Source organism: Hemitrygon akajei, chromosome 7, assembly GCF_048418815.1.
Source record: "Hemitrygon akajei chromosome 7, sHemAka1.3, whole genome shotgun sequence".
Taxonomy (NCBI): domain Eukaryota; kingdom Metazoa; phylum Chordata; class Chondrichthyes; order Myliobatiformes; family Dasyatidae; genus Hemitrygon; species Hemitrygon akajei.
In genome coordinates this window covers 102,634,256-102,652,846 of record NC_133130.1, presented here as the reverse complement: position 1 = coordinate 102,652,846, position 18,591 = coordinate 102,634,256, and the positions used below count along the sequence as shown (strand labels likewise).

General features: G+C 40.2%; 1 protein-coding gene across 1 annotated transcript in view; it reads left to right on the top strand.

The window, feature by feature from the left end:
• The window catches only part of c7h1orf198 (chromosome 7 C1orf198 homolog), a 29,463-nt gene extending 12,108 nt beyond the window's left edge, over window positions 1–17,355 (top strand). The window contains exons 4-6 of the mRNA XM_073051591.1: window positions 12,377–12,429; window positions 15,390–15,502; window positions 16,761–17,355. Of these exons, the coding sequence (XP_072907692.1) occupies window positions 12,377–12,429; window positions 15,390–15,502; window positions 16,761–16,906 (312 nt within the window). The 3' untranslated portion in view covers window positions 16,907–17,355. The remainder of the gene's footprint in view (window positions 1–12,376; window positions 12,430–15,389; window positions 15,503–16,760) is intronic.
• Window positions 17,356–18,591: the final 1,236 nt, after the last annotated feature.

Below are 18,591 nucleotides of genomic sequence, written 5' to 3'. Positions count from 1 at the left end.
TCTGTCTTCAAATATGACCTACCGAAATTATCCACTTCACACTTATCTGGGTTGAATTCCATCTGCCTCTTCTCAGCCCATTCCTGCATCCTATTGATGCCCCGCTGTAACCTCTGACAACCCTTGACTATCCACAATGCCACCAACCTTTGTGTCATTAGCAAATTTACTAATTCACCCTTCTACTTCCTCATCCAGGTAATTTATAAAAAACAGTCACAAAGAGGAGGAGTCCTAGAACAGATCCCTGAGGCCCACTGGTCAGAATATGAACCCTCTACAAGTACCCTTTGACTTCTGTAGGCAAGCCAGTTCTGGATCCACAAAGCAGTGTCCTCTTGGATCTCATGCCTCCTTACTTTCTGAATGAGCCTTGCATGGGGTACCTTATCAGATTTCTTACTGAAATCCATATACACTACATGCTCTACTCTACCTTCAATTTGTTTTGTTACATCCTGAAAGAATTCAATCCTGTTTTTTTTTGTAATTTATTTTTTAAGGAAGTTCATCATATAACCATATAACAATTACAGCACGGAAACAGGCCACCTCGGCCCTTCTAGTCCATGCCGAATACTTACTCTCACCTAGTCCCATTGACCTGCACTCAGCCCATAACTCTCCATTCTTTTCCTGTCCCTATACCTATCCAATTTTACTTTAAATGACAATATCGAACCTGCCTCTACCACTTCTACTGGAAGCTTGTTCCACACAGCTACCACTCTCTGAGGAAAGAAGTTCCCCCTCGTGTTACCCTTAAACTATTGCCCCCTAACTCTGAACTCATGTCCTCTTGTTTGAATCTCCTCTACTCTCAATGGAAAAAGCCTATCTAAGTCAACCATATCTATCCCCCTCATAATTTTAAATACCTCTATCAAGTCCCCCCTCAACCTTCTATGCTCCAAAGATTAAAGACCTAACTTATAGACAATAGGTGCAGAAGTAGACCATTTGGCCCTTCGAGCCTGCACCACCATTTTGAGATCATGGCTGATCAACTACTATCAATACCCGGTTCCTGCCTTGTCCCCATATCCCTTGATACCCCTATCCATAAGATACCTATCTAGCTCCTTCTTGAAAGCATCCAGAGGATTGGCCTCCACTACCTTCCGAGGCAGTGCATTCCAGACCCCCACAACTCTCCGGGAGAAGAAGTTTTTCATTAACTCTGTCCTAAATGACCTACCCCTTATTCTCAAACCATGCCCTCTGGTACTGGACTCTCCCAGCATCTGGAACATATTTCCTGCCTCTATCTTGTCCAATCCCTTAATAATCTTATATGTTTCAATCAGATCCCCTCTCAATCTCCTTAATTCCAGCATGTACAAGCCCAGTCTCTCTAACCTCTCTGCGTAAGACAGTCCAGACCTCCCAGGAATTAACCTCGTGAATCTACGCTGCACTTCCTCTACAGCCAGGATGTCCTTCCTTAACCTTGGAGACCAAAACTGTACACAATACCCCAGGTGTGGTCTCACCAGGGCTCTGTACAAATGCAAGAGAATTTCCTTGCTCTTGTACTCAATTCCCTTTGTAATAAAGGTCAACATTCCATTAGCCTTCTTCACTGCCTGCTGCACTTGCTCATTCACCTTCAGTGACTGATGAACAAGGACTCCTAGATCTCTTTGTATTTCTCCCTTACCTAACTCTACACCGTTCAGATAATAATCTGCCTTCCTGTTCTTACTCCCAAAGTGGATAACCTCACACTTATTCACATTAAACGCCATCTGCCCACTCACCCAGCCTATCCAAGTCACCCTGAATTCTCCTAACATCCTCATCACATGTCACAGTGCCACCCAGCTTAGTATCATCAGCAAATTTGCTGATGTTATTCTCAGTGCCTTCATCTAAATCGTTGACGTAAATTGTAAACAGCTGTGGTCCCAATACCGAACCCTGTGGCACCCCACAAGTCACCACCTGCCATTCCGAGAAACACCCATTCACCGCTACCCTTTGCTTTCTATCTGCCAACCAGTTTTCTATCCATGTCAATGTCTTCCCCCCGATGCCCTGAGCTTTGATTTTACCCACCAATCTCCTATGTGGGACCTTATCAAATGCCTTCTGAAAATCGAGGTACACTACATCCACTGGATCTCCTAACTTCCTGGTTACATCCTCGAAAAACTCCAATAGATTAGTCAAGCATGATTTACCCTTGGTAAATCCATGCTGGCTCGGCCCAATCTTATCACTGCTATCTAGATATGCCACTATTTCATCCTTAATAATGGACTCTAGCATCTTCCCCACCACCGATGTCAGGCTGACAGGTCGATAGTTCTCTGTTTTCTCCCTCCCTCCTTTCTTAAAAAGTGGGATAACATTAGCCATTCTCCAATCCTCAGGAACTGATCCTGAATCTAAGGAACATTGGAAAATGATTACCAATGCATCCGCAATTTCCAGGGCCACCTCCTTTAGTACCCTAGGATGCAGACCATCTGGACCTGGGGATTTGTCAGCCTTCAGTCCCATCAGTCTACTCATCACCGTTTCCTTCCTAATGTCAATCTGTTTCATTTCGTCTGTTACCCTATGTCCTTGGCCCGTCCATACATCTGGGAAATTGCTTGTGTCTTCCTTAGTGAAAACAGATCTAAAGTACTCATTAAATTCTTCTGCCATTTCTCTGTTTCCCATAACAATTTCACCCAATTCATTCTTCAAGGGCCCAACATTGTTCTTAACTATCTTCTTTCTCTTCACATACCTAAAAAAGCTTTTGCTATCTTCCTTTATATTCCTGGCTAGCTTGCGTTCGTACCTCATTTTTTCTCCCCATATTGCCTTTTTAGTTAAGTTCTGTTGTTCCTTAAAAACTTCCCAATCATCTGTCCTCCCACTCACCTTAGCTCTGTCATACTTCCTTTTTTTTAATGCTATGCAATCTCTGACTTCCTTTGTCAACCACTGTGGCCCCTTTCCCCCTTTGAATCCTTCCTTCTCTGGGGGATGAACTGATTTTGCACCTTGTGCATTATTCCCAAGAATACCTGCCATTGCTATTCCACAGTCTTTTCTGCTAGGATATCCGTCCAGTTAACTTTGGCCAGCTCCTCCCTCATGGCTCCATAGTTTTCCCTGTTCAACTGCAACACTGACACCTCCGAGCTGCCCTTATCCTTCTCAAATTGCAGATAAAAACTTATCATATTATGATCACTACCTCCTAATGGCTCCTTTACTGCAAGATCGCTTATCAAATCCTGTTCATTACATAACACTAAATCCAGAATAGTCTTGTCCCTGGTCGGCTCTCGTACAAGCTGTTCCAAGAATGCATCCCGTAGGCACTCTGCAAACTCCCTATCCTGTGGTCCAGCACCAACCTGATTCTCCCAGTTCACCTGCATGTTGAAATCCCCCATAACTACTGCGGCATTACCTTTGCCACATGCCAATGTTAACTCCCTATTCAACTTGCACCCAATATCCAAGCTACTGTTTGGTGACCTGTAGACAACACCCATTTGGGTCCTTTTGCCCTTACTGTTCCTCAGTTCTATCCACACAGACTCTACTTCTCCTGACCCTATGTCCCCCCTTGCAAAGGACTGAATCTCATTCCTCACCAACAGGGCCACCCCACCCCCCTCTGCCCACATTTCTGTCCCTACGATAGCACATATACCCTTGTACATTCATTTCCCAGGTCTGATCTCCCTGCAGCCATGTCTCCGTTATCCCAACAACATCATAGTTACCCATTCGCACCTGAGCTTCAAGCTCATACGCCTTATTTCTGACACTTGGTGCATTCAGATATAGAATTTTTAGCCCATTTCTCCTCTCTGTTTGAATCGCTACCTATTGTGCTTAATGCAGCTCCCCGAACTCCCATCGGGCTATACGCCCCTAGGATTTTGTTGTCCTTCCTAAATTTACTTATTCTTTCAACACATTTAACTTCATGTTCCGTCAGACCATCCCTCTGTACATGTGTCCTCCTTATCACTTGTTCCGCCTCACCTTTCTCTACTACACACTTAATATTCCGGAACCGTGTAGTCCCCACCTGTCCTTTATTCTTCCTCTCGCTATCCTCTCTCACATTCTTGATCCCTGCCCCCTGCAAATTTAGTTTAAACCCCCCCCCCAAGAAGCACTAGCAAACTTCCCTGCAAGAATGTTAGTACCGCTCCAGTTCAGGTGTAAACCGTCCCTTCGGAACAGATCCCACCTTCCCTGGAACAAAACCCAATTATCTACAAACCTGAAGCCCTCCCTCCTGCACCATCCTCTCAGCCACGTATTAATCTTTATAATCTTTCTGTTCCTTCCCTCTCTCACACGTGGCACAGGTAGCAACCCTGAGATTGTTACCCTGGAGGTCCTGCTCTTCAACCTTGTTCAACCTTTCTCTGTAACTTAGGTGCTGAAACCCAGGTAACATTCTAGTAAATCTCCTCTGTACTCTCTCTATTTTGTTGACATCTTTCCTATAATTCGGTGACCAGAACTGTATACAATACTCCAAATTTGGCCTCACCAATGCCTTGTACAATGTTAACATTACATCCCAACTCCTATACTCAATGCTCTGGTTTATAAAGGCCAGCATACCAAAAGCTATCTTCACCACCCTATCCACATGAGATTCCACCTTCAGGGAATTATGCACCATTATTCCTAGATCACTCTGTTCTACTGCATTCTTCAATGCCCTACCATTTACCATGTATGTCCTATTTTGATTAGTCCTACCAAAATGTAGCACCTCACACTTACCAGCATTAAACTCCATCTGCCATCTTTCAGTCTGCTCTTCTAACTGGCCTAAGTCTCTCTGCAAGCTTTGAAAACCTATATCATTATCCACAATGCCACCTATCTTAGTATGCCACAATGCCACCTATCTTAGTATCATCTTATATACTTTCTAATCCAGTTTAACCCCTACCCATCATCCAGATCATTAATATATATGACAAACAACATTGGCCCAGTACAGATCCCTGAGGCAGACCATTAGTCATCAGCCTCCAACCTGACGAACAGTTATCCACCACTACTCCTTCCTAACTAACCTTCCATGTGGAACCTTGTCAAAGGCCTTACTGAAGTCCACATAGACAACATCCACTGCTTTACCCTCATCAACCTTCCTCGTAACCTCTTCAAAAAATTCAATAAGATTTGTCAAACATGACCTTCCACGCACAAATCCATGTTGACTGTTCCTAATCAGACCCTGTCTATCCAGATAATTATATATACCATCTCTAGGAATACTTTCCATTAATTTACCCACCACTGACGTCAAACTGACAGGCCTATAATTGCTAGGTTTACTCTTAGAACCCTTTTTAAACAATGGAACAACATGAGCAATATGCCAGTCCTCCGGCACCATCCCCGTTTCTAATGACATTTGAAATATTTATGTCAAGAGCCCCTGCTATTTCTACACTAACTTCCCTCAAGGTCCTAAGGAATATCCTGTCGGGACCTGGAGACTTATCCACTTTTATATTCCTTACAAGTGCCAGGACTTCCTCTTTAATCATCATAGTTTCCATAATTTCCCTACTTGTTTCCCTTACCATACACAATTCAATATCCTTCTCCTTACTGAATACCGAAGAAAAGAAATTGTTCAAAATCTCCCCCATCTCTTTTGGCTCCACACATAGCTGTCCATTCTGATTCTCTCAGGGACCAACTTTATCCCTCACTATCCTTTTGCTAATAATATAACTGTAGAAACGCTTTGGATTTATTTTCACCTTACTTGCCAAAGCAACCTCGTATCTTCTTTTAGCTTTTCTAATTTCTTTCTTAAGATTCTTTTTATATTCTTTATACTTCAAGCACCTCACTTACTCCATGCTGCTTATATTTATTGTAGATATCTCTCTCTTTCTGAACCAAGTTTCCAATATCTCTTGAAAAGCTTTTAACCTTTCCTTTCAACCTAACAGGAACATAAAGATTCTGTACCCTCAAAATTTCACCTTTAAGTGACCTCCATTTCTCTATTACATCCTTCCCGTAAAACAAATTTTCCCAGTCCACTCCTTCTAAATCCTTTTGCATCTACTCAAAGTTAACCTTTCTCCGATCAAAAATCTCAACCCTGGGTCTACTGCTATCCTTCTCCATAATTGTATTGAAACTAATGGCATTGTGATCACTGGACCCGAAGTGCTCCCCAACACATAGCTCCGTCACCTGACCTACCACATTCCCTAACAGGAGATCCAACACTGCCCCTTCTCTAGTTGGTTCCTCTATGTATTGCTGCAGAAAACTATCCTGCACACATTTTACAAACTCCAAACCATCCAGTCCTTTTACCGTATGGGCTTCCCAGTCATGTGTGGAAAATTAAAATCTCCCACAATCACAACCCTATGCTTACTACAAATATCTGCTATCTCCTTGCAAATTTACTCCAACAATTCTCGCTTCCCATTAGGTGGTCTATAATACACCCCTATAAGTGTTACTACACCTTTCCCATTCCTCAATTCCATCCAAATAGCCTCCCTGGACGAGCCCTCTAATCTATCCTGCCAAAGCAATGCTGTAATATTTTCTCTGACAAGCAATGCAACACCTCCCCCTCTTGCCCCTATGATTCAATCACACCTGAAGCAACGAAATCCAGGAATATTTAGTTGCCAATCACACCCCTCCTGCAACCATGTTTCACTAATAGCTACAACATCATATTTCGAGGTATCAATCCATGCTCTTAGCTCATCCACCTTTCTTACAATGCTCCTAGCATTGAAATAAATACATTTAAGAAATTCTCCACCTCTTACTCTCTGTTTATCACTAACAACTTTACTATCTTCTTTTCCTTCCTTCTCCCATACATCTGTTCCTACACTCTGGTTCCCCTCCCCCCCTTGTATCTAGTTTAACTCCACTGGAGCCTCTCCAGCAAACCTACCTGCAAGAATATTTGTCCCCCTCCAGTTCAGATGTAAACTGTCCCGCCGGAACAGGTCCCACCTTCCCTGGAAAACTGCCCAATTATCTATAAATCTGAAGCCCTCCCTCCTGCACCATGTCTTCAGCCACGTGTTGATCTGTGCTATCTTACTATTTCTAAACCTCCCTGCACGTGGCACTGGTAGCAATCTTGAGTTTGCTATCCTGGAGGTCCTGTCCTTTAAGTTGGCACCTAACTCTTTAAACTCACCTTTCAGGATCTCCATCAAACAAATATTTCCATAAGATCTATTTCAGATATTGTGTGTGTGTGTATGTATATATGTACGTATATATGTATGTATGTATATATATATATATAATATATTTGCCACAAATCTCCACATAATATTTATCTGAGGTATACACTTATAGAAAAGAGAGGAAAGTAAGAAGAAGCAAAAGGAGAAAGCATGTAAAATAGGGAGTGATCTTTTTTTTTTGACAATATACTCATTGATTTGTGAGAATAAAATCAGGCCTATGAAGTGTTATATAGTTGAACCATTTTTCCCAGAATGAATCAAATTGTTGCAACTTATGATTAACAGACGCTGTTATCTTCTCCATTTACCAGCGACATCAGCAGTATATTAGAACATAGAACAATACAGCACAGTACAGGCCCTCCAGCCCACAATGTTGTGCCGACCCTTAAACCCTGCCTCCCATATAAATCTCAACCTTAAATTCCTTCATATACCTGTCTAGTAGTCTCTTAAATTTCACTAGTGTATCTGCCTCCACCACTGACTCAGGCAGTGCATTCCACACACCAACCACTCTCTGAGTAAATATTATTCATTAAATATTTATCTCTTTTCAACCATTCTTGAGGTACATACCCAAACTATATGGTCTAACTTTCTAAGGGTATTTCACATTTAAAAATGTCTTGTAGGGCATTGTGTATCCCAATCCAATTGTCTTTGATAACGGGGCAATCCCAGAAAATATAATGGTCTGCATTTTGATTTCCACAATTTCTCCAGCAAGCAGGGAGGTTACTATCATAATGGGATTTCTGAGAGGGTGTAATAAAATATCTTAACAAGTTCTTCCAACCAAACTCCCTCTATTTGTGTGAACTGGTACACTTCCATTGATACCTCCATATTGTCCATTCTTCCTCCGATATAATTATCCCTCTTTCCTTCTCCCATTTTGTTTTAATGTATGAAGTCGAATGTATTTTAAGATTTGGCAAACCCTTGAAATGATTCTACTACCATTATCTGAATTATATGCTTTTCTAAATAGCTCTATCAAACATGTACTTGCCTTGGTTACATTTTTAACCCTCCTATTAACTGCCGCATCTGTAAATACCAGTAAAAGTCTTGTTTATCTAATAAGTGTTTCTCTTTAAGCATTTCAAAACTGAACAGTGTTCCTTCTTTCATTATATTGCAAAGATATATTCCTTTAGCTGTCCAGTCCTTAAATTTAGCATCCAGTTTATTCAGCATAAAATCCAAGTCATATGCACACCATTTAAGAATTGCAATATCTCAGTCTAGTTCATATTCTTTTATAATAGTTTTCCATATTTTAACAGTCCATTTCACCCATGGACTATGAATATTATTTATGTACCTTTGTAGGTTGTTACCAGCCAAAATTGCCTGTATGGGGATGGGACGTATCCCTTCCTCAATATTTTTCCATTGAGCGTCATATGATGGGTTGCACCACTGTATCACAGCTCTCAACTGTGCTGCAAAATAATAATAATCTCTAAGAGAAGGTAGGCCCCATCCCCCTTTTCCTTGGCTGATTGAAAAGTTTTGAGATGAACTCTAGGCCTTTTACCTAGCCAAATATATCTTGATAACATTTTGTTCCATTCATTGAATTGATTCTGATTAATCTCTATTGGTAGGGTCTGAATGAGACACAATAATCTGGGCAATATATTCATTTTAATAGATTCAAACCTTGAACTGAGACTAAAAAAAGGAATTAGATTCCATCTTGTTATATCTTCCTTAATTTTTTTCATATAGGGTGATAATTGCATTCTGATGATTTTGCCAAATCTTTTGGCATAATGATGCCTAAATATTTGAAAGACTTTTTGCCATGCCCAGGGATATCTACTTTCAATTTCTGTTGGTGGGCTATAGTAACATGAAAGTAATTGGGTTTTATCTATGTTGATCTTGTATCCTGATAATTGACCATATTGTTCAAAGGATTGCATCAATTTAGGTAAAGAGTATGTTAGTTGACCTAGTTAGATCAAAATGTCATCCGCGTAACAGGCCAATTTATGCTCTGTCCCTTTAATAGTAATTCCCCTATGCTGTGTCTTAGTTTGGAGAAAATTACAAGTTGAACCTTTGAACCTATGTTTGATTTTGAGAAAAGATGGGGTTCATTTGCTCGTTACTATCATTTGAGTTAATTGATAGATTTCCTCCATGATCTAATTGTAAATTTTGTTTACACAAGTGAATCTGCAGATGCTGGAAATAAATAAAAACACAAAATGCTGGCAGAACTCAGCAGGCCAGACAGCATCTATGGGAGGAGGTAGTGACAATGTCACTACCTCCTCCCATGGATGCTGTCTGGCCTGCTGAGTTCTGCCAGCATTTTGTTTTTTTGTAAATTTTGGTTCTTTTTTCTTCTTGCTGGAGGCTTGATGTTTATCTTTAGAAGCTTTTTGTATGATGCATGGCTCCAGGGTTGAACACCTAATGGGTTTTATTTCTCACTTTTCTTTGCTTTAGTAGGGGTTTTTCTTTTTGTGTCACCAACATTTTTCAATCTTTAAAACTTAATGTTTTTTTCCCTTGAGACATTGTAAGTGTTACCTACTTCAATGTACTCTTGTTAATTTTGGATAATAATAAAAAGATTTGAAAAAGAAAGTAATTCCCCCAATATCTTCATTCTGTCTGATGTATTGAGCTAATGGTTCCAGATAAAATGCGAAGAGTAGAGGTGACCATGTACAACCCTGTCTTGTGCCCCTTTCTAGGGTAAGACTATTTGATAAATATCCATTGATTTTAATCCTAGCAGTAGTGTTCTCATATAGTGCCTGTATAGTTTTAATAATTGTGTCATGGAAACCAAATCTATGTAAAACTCTAAAGAAAATTCCAATTAACTGAATCAAATGCCTTTTCAGCAACCATGCTTATCACTATTGCTTCGATTTTATTTTTTTGTATATGATCCATAATGTGAAGTGTCCTTCGTATATTGTCTTGTGTTTGGCATTGTATAAAACCTGTCTGATCCTTGTGTATCAGTATGGGTCGAAACTCTTATCATTTGGCCGTGATGGAAGTAAATAATCTATAATCTATATTAAGAACGGATATTGATCTAAATGACCCACATTCCATTTTATCCTTTCAATCCGGTTTGTAAGGCCCAACCTCCCCTTGACAAAGCCATGCTGACAATCCCTAATCAGATTATATCTCTCCAAATGCTCATAAATCCTGCCTCTCAGGATCTTCAACAATTTGCCCACCACTAAAGTTAGACTCACTGGCCTAAAATCTCCTGGGTTATCTCTACTCCCTTTCTTGAATAAGGGAACAACATTTGCAACCCTCCAATCCTCTGATACTTCTCCCATCCCTATTGATGATGCAAAGATCATCACAAGAGGCTCAGCAATCTTCACAGTAGCCTGGGGTATATCTCATCTGTTCCCAGTGACTTATCTAACTTAATGCTTTTCAAAAGCTCCAACACATCCCTTTTCTTAAAGTCTATGCACTCAAGTGTTTCAGTCCTCTGTAAGTCACCCCCACAATTGCCAAGGTCCTTTGCACTGGTGAATATTGAAGCAAAGTGTTAATTAAATACCTCCACTACCTCCTCCGGCTCCATGCACGTTTCCATTATTGCACCTGATTGGTCCTATTCTCACACAGCTCATCCTCTTGCTCTTCACATACTTGTAGAATGCCTTGGGTTTTTTCTTAATCCTGCTCACCAAGGTCTTCTCATGGCCCCTTCTGACTCTCCTAATTCCATTCTTAAGCTCCTTCCTGGCAACCTTGTAATTTTCTGGAGCTCTAACAGTTACTTTTTGATTTGAACCTTTCATAAGCTTTGCTTCTTAACTAGATTTTCTACATCCATTCTTTAACTCTACCATTTTTTCCCTGCCTTAATGGAATATGCCTATGCAGAACTCAGTGCAAATGTTCCCTAAACATTTGACACACTTCTACTGTGCATTTCCCTGAGAACATCTGCTCCCAATTTATGCTCCCAAGTTCCTGCCTAATAGCATCATATTTCCCCCTACCCCAATTAAGTGTTTGCTCAAATTGTCTGCTCTTATCCCTCTCCATGGAAAGGAGATAGAGATGTGATCACAACTTCCAAAATGATCTCCCACTAAGAGATCTGACACCTGACCAGGTTCATTTCCCAATACCAGATCAAGTACAGCCTCTCCTCTTGTAGGCTTATCTACATATTGCGTCAGGAAACTTTCCTGAACACACCTAACAAACTCCACCTCATCTAAACCCTTTGCGCTAAGGAGATGTCAATGAATATTAGGAAGATTAATATCTCCCAAATTCAAAGGAGATATGGAAGCATTTTTTTGTTTCTAAACATGGGTGGGGTATGTGGTATACACTGACGGGTGGTTGTGGAGGAAATTAAGATAGAAGCCTTTAACAGGCTCTTGGATCTTCTTTGCTCTTCTTCCCCTCCACTATCAGATTTGTGAATGGACAATGAATCAATGAACACTTCGTGTTTTTTTTTCCTTTTGTGCTATTTACTTATTTTTATATATACTTATTGTAATTTATAGTTTTATTACTATGCATTGTACTGCTGCTGTAAAACAGCAGGCTTCATGACATTTACCAGTGATTTTAATCTGATTCTTATAGGTAAGGGTGAGAGTGGAGGAATATGAATATAGACAGAAGGGAATCGTTTACTTTAGGCATTTAATTACTAGTTTAATCAGTTCACCAAATTAGGGACTCCCACAACCGAGGACATGCCCTCTTTTCATTGATCCCATCAGGAAGGAGGTACAACAATTCAGGGCCAGCTTCTTCCCTTCTGCTATCCGATTTCTAAATGGACATTGAACCCATAAATACCACCTCACTACTTCGTATTTCTATTTTTTGACTACTTATTTAACTATTCCGTTTTTTTCTCTATTATGTATTGCATTGTACTGCGTCCGTAAAGTTAACATATTTTATGACATAGATTGGAGATAATAAACCTGATGATTAAACCATCGTGGACCGAAGGGCTTGTTCCTGTGCTCTATTCTGATAGCAGGATTTTCATCTGATACATTCTAGTGAATGAAATTGATAACTTGGCTGTGGAATAAATATGACTAAATAAAGTCACAAGTACTAGAACAAATGTTTATATTCTCTTTCTACAGGTTAATATGAACAGTTCCATTCGAAAGACAGGGTTTGACTTCCTGGACAACTGGTAATTTTCCTGTTGCCTTAACAGCTAAAAAAAACTCCCAACGATAAGCTTGGTTCACATACTCCAGTTAGTCACTTAAGTTAACACTGCATATTTATGTATAATTACACTTACCAGTATGTATGAAATGAGTTACTTTCTGTAAAGAGGAAAGATCCTTCTTATAGGTATATGGATATTGAATGAGCTATGCATCTGTCTCCTGTTTTGAGCCTTTCAGTAGCTTGTTTACTAAAGCTATACCTTCTACTTCTAGATGCTAAAACTAGCCACAGGGAAATGTTTTTTAAAAAAGTGGAAGACAGACACACTGGGCTGAATTATCACCCACAAGAATGGGGTTTAGATGGTTTAAATAGGTTGTTAAGTAACCTAATGGTTCAAGTAGACAGGAAGGTGAGCGTCTCTGAATGCAGTGGATGGGCTAGAAGATACACTACGTTGTACTCCTGTACCCAGTAAGTGGCCACTGAGTGTATATTTGTGACAAATCTGCAGTGAACATTCTGCCTTTCCTTGCAAATGACATTGTGTATGTGGCTGCCTGTTCAGGTGATTGCCTGTGTTCCCAAAGGAAACTTTAACTTTAAGAAACAAAAATGTTTGGCTCAGCCGGGGATAAAAGTAAATGAGTATTTACAGCACAGACAGGTAATGATTATAAAACAAATTACTGGAGGAAATGGATGATCAATGTTTGGGGACCCTCTGTCTGGACTGACAAACTTTGAATGTCCAATCCCTTCATAGTTGCAGCCTACTCACTGTGTTCATCCTGCAGTCATTTTCTAGCATCTGCAGTCTCTTATGTGACCAAGTATTAAGACATAGAGCAGTTGGCCTATAAAGTCTGCTACACCATTCCATCATGGCTGATTTATTATCCCTCTTAACCCCATTCTCCTGTCTTCTCCCTATAATCTTTAACACCCTTACTCATGATGGGCCTTTCAACCCATGTTCTAAACAATGTTCCCTCTAATTTGTAATGACCATTGTGTGCAAAACTTTTGTGCTGTGCAGTCTTTTGCTCAGTAGTTGCACATTCATGAGCTCTTAGTGTAGCCATTTTTAAATGAATTGGCAGTTCTTTTGCACATAACTCCCTTTGTTTGCTTCTTTGGAATTTGACGTAGTGGATCAATAGTTTCTTCAGTAATAACAGTATAAATAAGCCAGTTCTAAAATCTGCAGTCAAATAATCGCAAACTCCACGTTGTCGACACCGCCTGCCTCAGAAACCGGATAAGGATATGTGATTGTGTACAATCGTGAAATATACTTAACATGCCAACGAGGTGGAGGGTGACATCCTCCACTTGTGCAGTTTAAATTCCTTAGTGCACTAGTAGCAAAAGATGTGTAGACGCACACAGTTTAAAGGCAACTTTGGTTCTAAATATATCCAAACTGACGGCCTCCACAGCTGCCTATGGCATTGAATACCACTGATTCACCTCCCTCTGGCTAAAGAAATTTTTCCTCGTCTCTGTTTAAAAGGGGCAACCTTCTGTTCTTAGGCTTTGCGCTTTGACTTAGACTTTGACTCCCACTGTAGACTTTTCCTCGCCATGTCCATTCTGTCTTAAGTTCAAAGCTAACTGCAGTTATATCCTAAGGAACAGCTATCCCTTTCTAAATTGGTGAAATCTGTATCATTCCAACAGACGTGTCTTGTTCTTGTATTTACTACAATACTCTTTCTCTATTAGTTTTGGCACGTTGGATTTTGATGTTTTAAAAAGTCCAATGAAATGATTAGTGAAACAATTACTGTATGAGGAATATTTGTATTTGGTTTGATGATTTAAAATTTTTGTGAACAAAAGGTCCCATTCCTACTGGAAGTACTTTACTACCACCTTATCACTTTACATTATTTTTTGAAGTAAGGTATGAAACAGGAACTTCTCAGTAAATTAGGTATTGTTAGTTGGTATGCAAAAAAAAGTGTTAACTTCCACCTTGGGCTCATTCATCTAATAGCTATTATATGAGAATACGGCTGCTTGGTCAAAGTGTAGTTTGAATAGTATATTTGATTTTTAAAGTAACGGAATTTAATAGCAAAACTCATTATTCTTAAGTTGTTGCACATTTTTATTAAAAAAACTACAGTTATGCTTGATTAACTTTTTGCAGCTTTTCATTAAAACACTAAGTAAAGAAGAACTGCTTCTGTTAAAAATACTATATTCACAAAACTGTGTAATAATAAAACAGTAAAATCCTCAGTTTGCTGAAGTGCTTTCAATATTACACCAGATTTTACAACACTTTGTTCAGTAACATGAGCTTAGAAAAATAGAGGGCTATGGATAACCCTAGATAATTTCTAAGGTAAGGACATGCTTGGCACAGCTTTGTGGGCCGAAGGGCCTGTATTGTGCTATAGGATTTCTATATTTCTAACATGACAGCATTTTGAAGCAGTAGCTAAGAAACAACACCTGTCTTCATCCCTCTCCCTTCCTGGTTCTATCCACTTTTCACCCATTGGATCCACTCCTACTGGAGCTAATTTCATTCCCCCACCCCCAATACTGGCTGTCTTCCCTCTCCACTTAATCTTGATGTGGGGTTGCAACCAGAAACAATTCTTCCCATCCCCACCCATTTCCCCCAACCACAGATACTGTTTAAAAGAACATAGAGCACAGAAATTTACAGCATATTACAGGCCCTTTGGCCCACAATGTTGTGCCAATCATGTAACTTACTCTAGAAACTGCCTAGAATTTCCCTCCTGCATTCTCTAGTCTCTACTTCTCTAGTCTCTTAAAAGACCCTATTGTATCCGCCTCCACCACCATTGCTGGCAGTGCATTCCATGCACCCACCACTCACTGTGTCAAAAAAAAAGCACAACAACAATAACACAAAACAAAACAACAACTTGCCTCTGACATCTCCCTTGTACCTACTTCCAAGCACCTTAAAACTATGCCCTCTCTTATTAGCTGTTTCAACCCTGGGAAGAAGTCTCTGGCTATCCACACGATCAAGGCCTCTCATCATCTTGTATACCTCTATCAGATCATCTCTTATCCTCCGTCGTTCCAAGAAAAAAAGGGTAAGTTCACTCAACCTATTCTTGTAAGGGATACTCCCCAATGCAGGCAACATCCTCTGCACTCTCTATAATATCTACATCCTTCCTGTAGTGAGGTGACCAGAATTGAACACAGTACTCCCAAGTGGGGTCTGAACAAGGTCTTGTATAGCTGTAACATTACCTCTCAGCTTGTGAACTCAATCTCATGGTTGATGAAGGCCAACACAACATACGCCTTCTTAACAACACTGTCAACCTGCACAGTAGCTTTGAGTGTCCTATGGACATGGACCCCAAGATCTCTCTGATCCTCCACACTGCTAAGAGTCTTGCCATTAATATTCTGTCTTCAAATTTGACATACAAAATAAACCACTTACCTGGGTTGAACTCGATCTGCCACTTCTCAGCCCAGTTCTGCATCCTATTGATGTCCTGCTGTAACCTCTGACAACCCTCCAGACTATCCACAACACCCCCAACCTTTTAGTCATCAGCAAATTTACTAATCCACTCTTCTACTTCCTCATTTATAAAAATCACAAAGAGGTGTCCCAGAACAGATCCCTGCAGAACACCACTGGTCACTGTTCTCCATGCAGAATACAAACCTGCCTTCTGTAGGCAAGCTAGTTCTGGATCCACAAAGCAAGGTTTCTTTGCATCCCGTGCCTCCTTACTTTCTGAATGAGCCTTGCATAGAGAACCTTATCAAATACCTTACTGAAATCCATATATACTACATCCACTGCTCTACCTTCATCAGTGTTTTGTTACATTCTCAAAGAATTCAATCAGGCTCGTAAGACTCGACCTGCCTTTGACAAAGCCATGTTGACTATCCCTAATCAGATTATGTCTCTGCAAATGCTCATAAATACTGCCTCTCAGGATCTTCTCCAACAACTTGCCCACCACCTAAGTAAGACTCAATGGTTTATAATTTCCTGGCTTATCTCTACTCACTTTCTTGTGTTACGAACGCGTGACACGTGACAGGTGTTGAAGCTATACTGGACTTGAGGTAATGGTCTTGTGATGGTGGAGTGATGTCACTTTCCCGCCAGTAGAGGTCATGTGACAGGTTTTTTAATACAGGGTATAAAAGGAGGACCCCTCCCTGTGAGGTGGGGCAGTTCGTGGCTGGATTTGCCATGTTGACTTCATGCCACTGCGTGATTTAATATCATGACGCAGTGTGGTTGAAAGATGGAGTTTTATTTAATGCCTAAAGTTTAAAAGGTCATTGCCAGCAGTTTCTTTATAATACTGCTAGTTGAAAATCAGTGGAGAGTTAAGATCGGAGTTCGGGAGTTAAAAGATCGAGGAGAATCGATTTCGACGATGGAACAGGTTCGACCTTGTTTGATCCTCATTCGGAAGGAATTCGTTGACTGTGCCCATGTTAATCCCTGTGAATAGCAGAAAGGATTGGGAACAGTTTTGTAAAGGAAAGGTCAGTGCCTTTAAGCCGTTTCATTTTCCATCTCCGTAAATTCTTCGTGGGAAAAGTGTGGTTCGACTGGGAACTGTAACAACATGACGTGAAAGAGAATTTAAATCGTCTTAAAAAGTCTCTCCCTTAAATGGACTGTAAGCATTTTGAACTTTTGCAATACTACTTTGAAGAACTGTTTTTGCAACATCGCTTTAAGAACTGTTTAAGCTTCCTTGCTTTAAGAACTGTTTAAGTTGCCGCACAGCAGCTGATTTCCAGTTACGTTAGTGATTTGTTTACTTTTGGTGGTTTGTTTTTCAGTGTTTAATAAACGTGTTATTTGTTATAAAAACCTCTGCCTCACTCATATATTTATTGTTGTTGAATCTGTAACACTTGAACAAGGGAACAACATTTACAACCTTCCAATCCTCTGGTACTTCTCCCATCCCCATTAGTGTTGCAAAGATCAAGCTCTTTCTCTAGCTATTTTTTTTTGCTACTGATTCAAATGTCTGCATCCTCATTTTTAACACTTGTTATATAATGTAATATATGATGACAAGCTCAATTTAAAATATTCTGCAATTATAGCAATATATTAGTTATGTAGCATATTTATGTAGAAAACTATGTTAATGCAGTAGGCCAGCTCTATCATATAACCATATAACAATTACAGTACAGAAACAGGCCATCTCGGCCCTTATAGTCTGTGCCAAACGCTTACTCTCACCTAGTCCCACTGACCCGCACTCAGCCCATAACCCTCCATTCCTTTCCTGTCCATATACCTATCCAATTTTACTTTAAATGACAATACCAAACCTGCCTCTACCACTTCTACTGGAAGCTCGTTCCACACAGCTACCACTCTCTGAGTAAAGAAATCCCCCCTCATGTTACCCTTAAACTGTTGCCCCCAACTCTCAACTCATGTCCTCTTGTTTGAATCTCCCCTACTCTCAATGGAAAAAGCCTATCCACGTCAACTCTATCCTCCTCATAATTTTAAATACCTCTATCAAGTCCCCCCTCAACCTTCTACGCTCCAAAGAATAAAGACCTAAGTTGTTCAACCTTTCCCTGTAACTTAGGTACTGAAACCCAGGTACATTCTAGTAAATCTTCTCTGTGCTCTGTTGACATCTTTCCTATAATTCGGTGACCAGAACTGTACACAATACTCCAAATTCGGCCTTACCAATGCCTTGTATAATTTTAACATTACATCCCAACTCCTGTACTCAATGCTCTGATTTATACAGGCCAACATACCAAAAGCTTTCTTCACCACCCTATTCACATGAGATTCCACCTTCAGGGAAATATGCACCATTATTCCTAGATCACTCTGTTCTACTGCATTCTTCAATGCCCTACCATTAATCATGTATGTCCTATTTGGATTATTACTACCAAAATGTAGCACCTCACACTTATCAGCATTAAACTCCATCTGCCATCTTTCAGTCTGCTCTTCTAACTGGCCTAAATCTCTCTGCAAACTTTGAAAACCTGCTTCATTATCCACAACACCACCTACTTTAGTATCATCTGCATTCTTACTAATCCAATTTACCACCCCATCATCTAGATCATTAATGTATATGACAAACAACATTGGACCCAGTACAGATCTCTGAGGCACACCACTAGTCACCGGCCT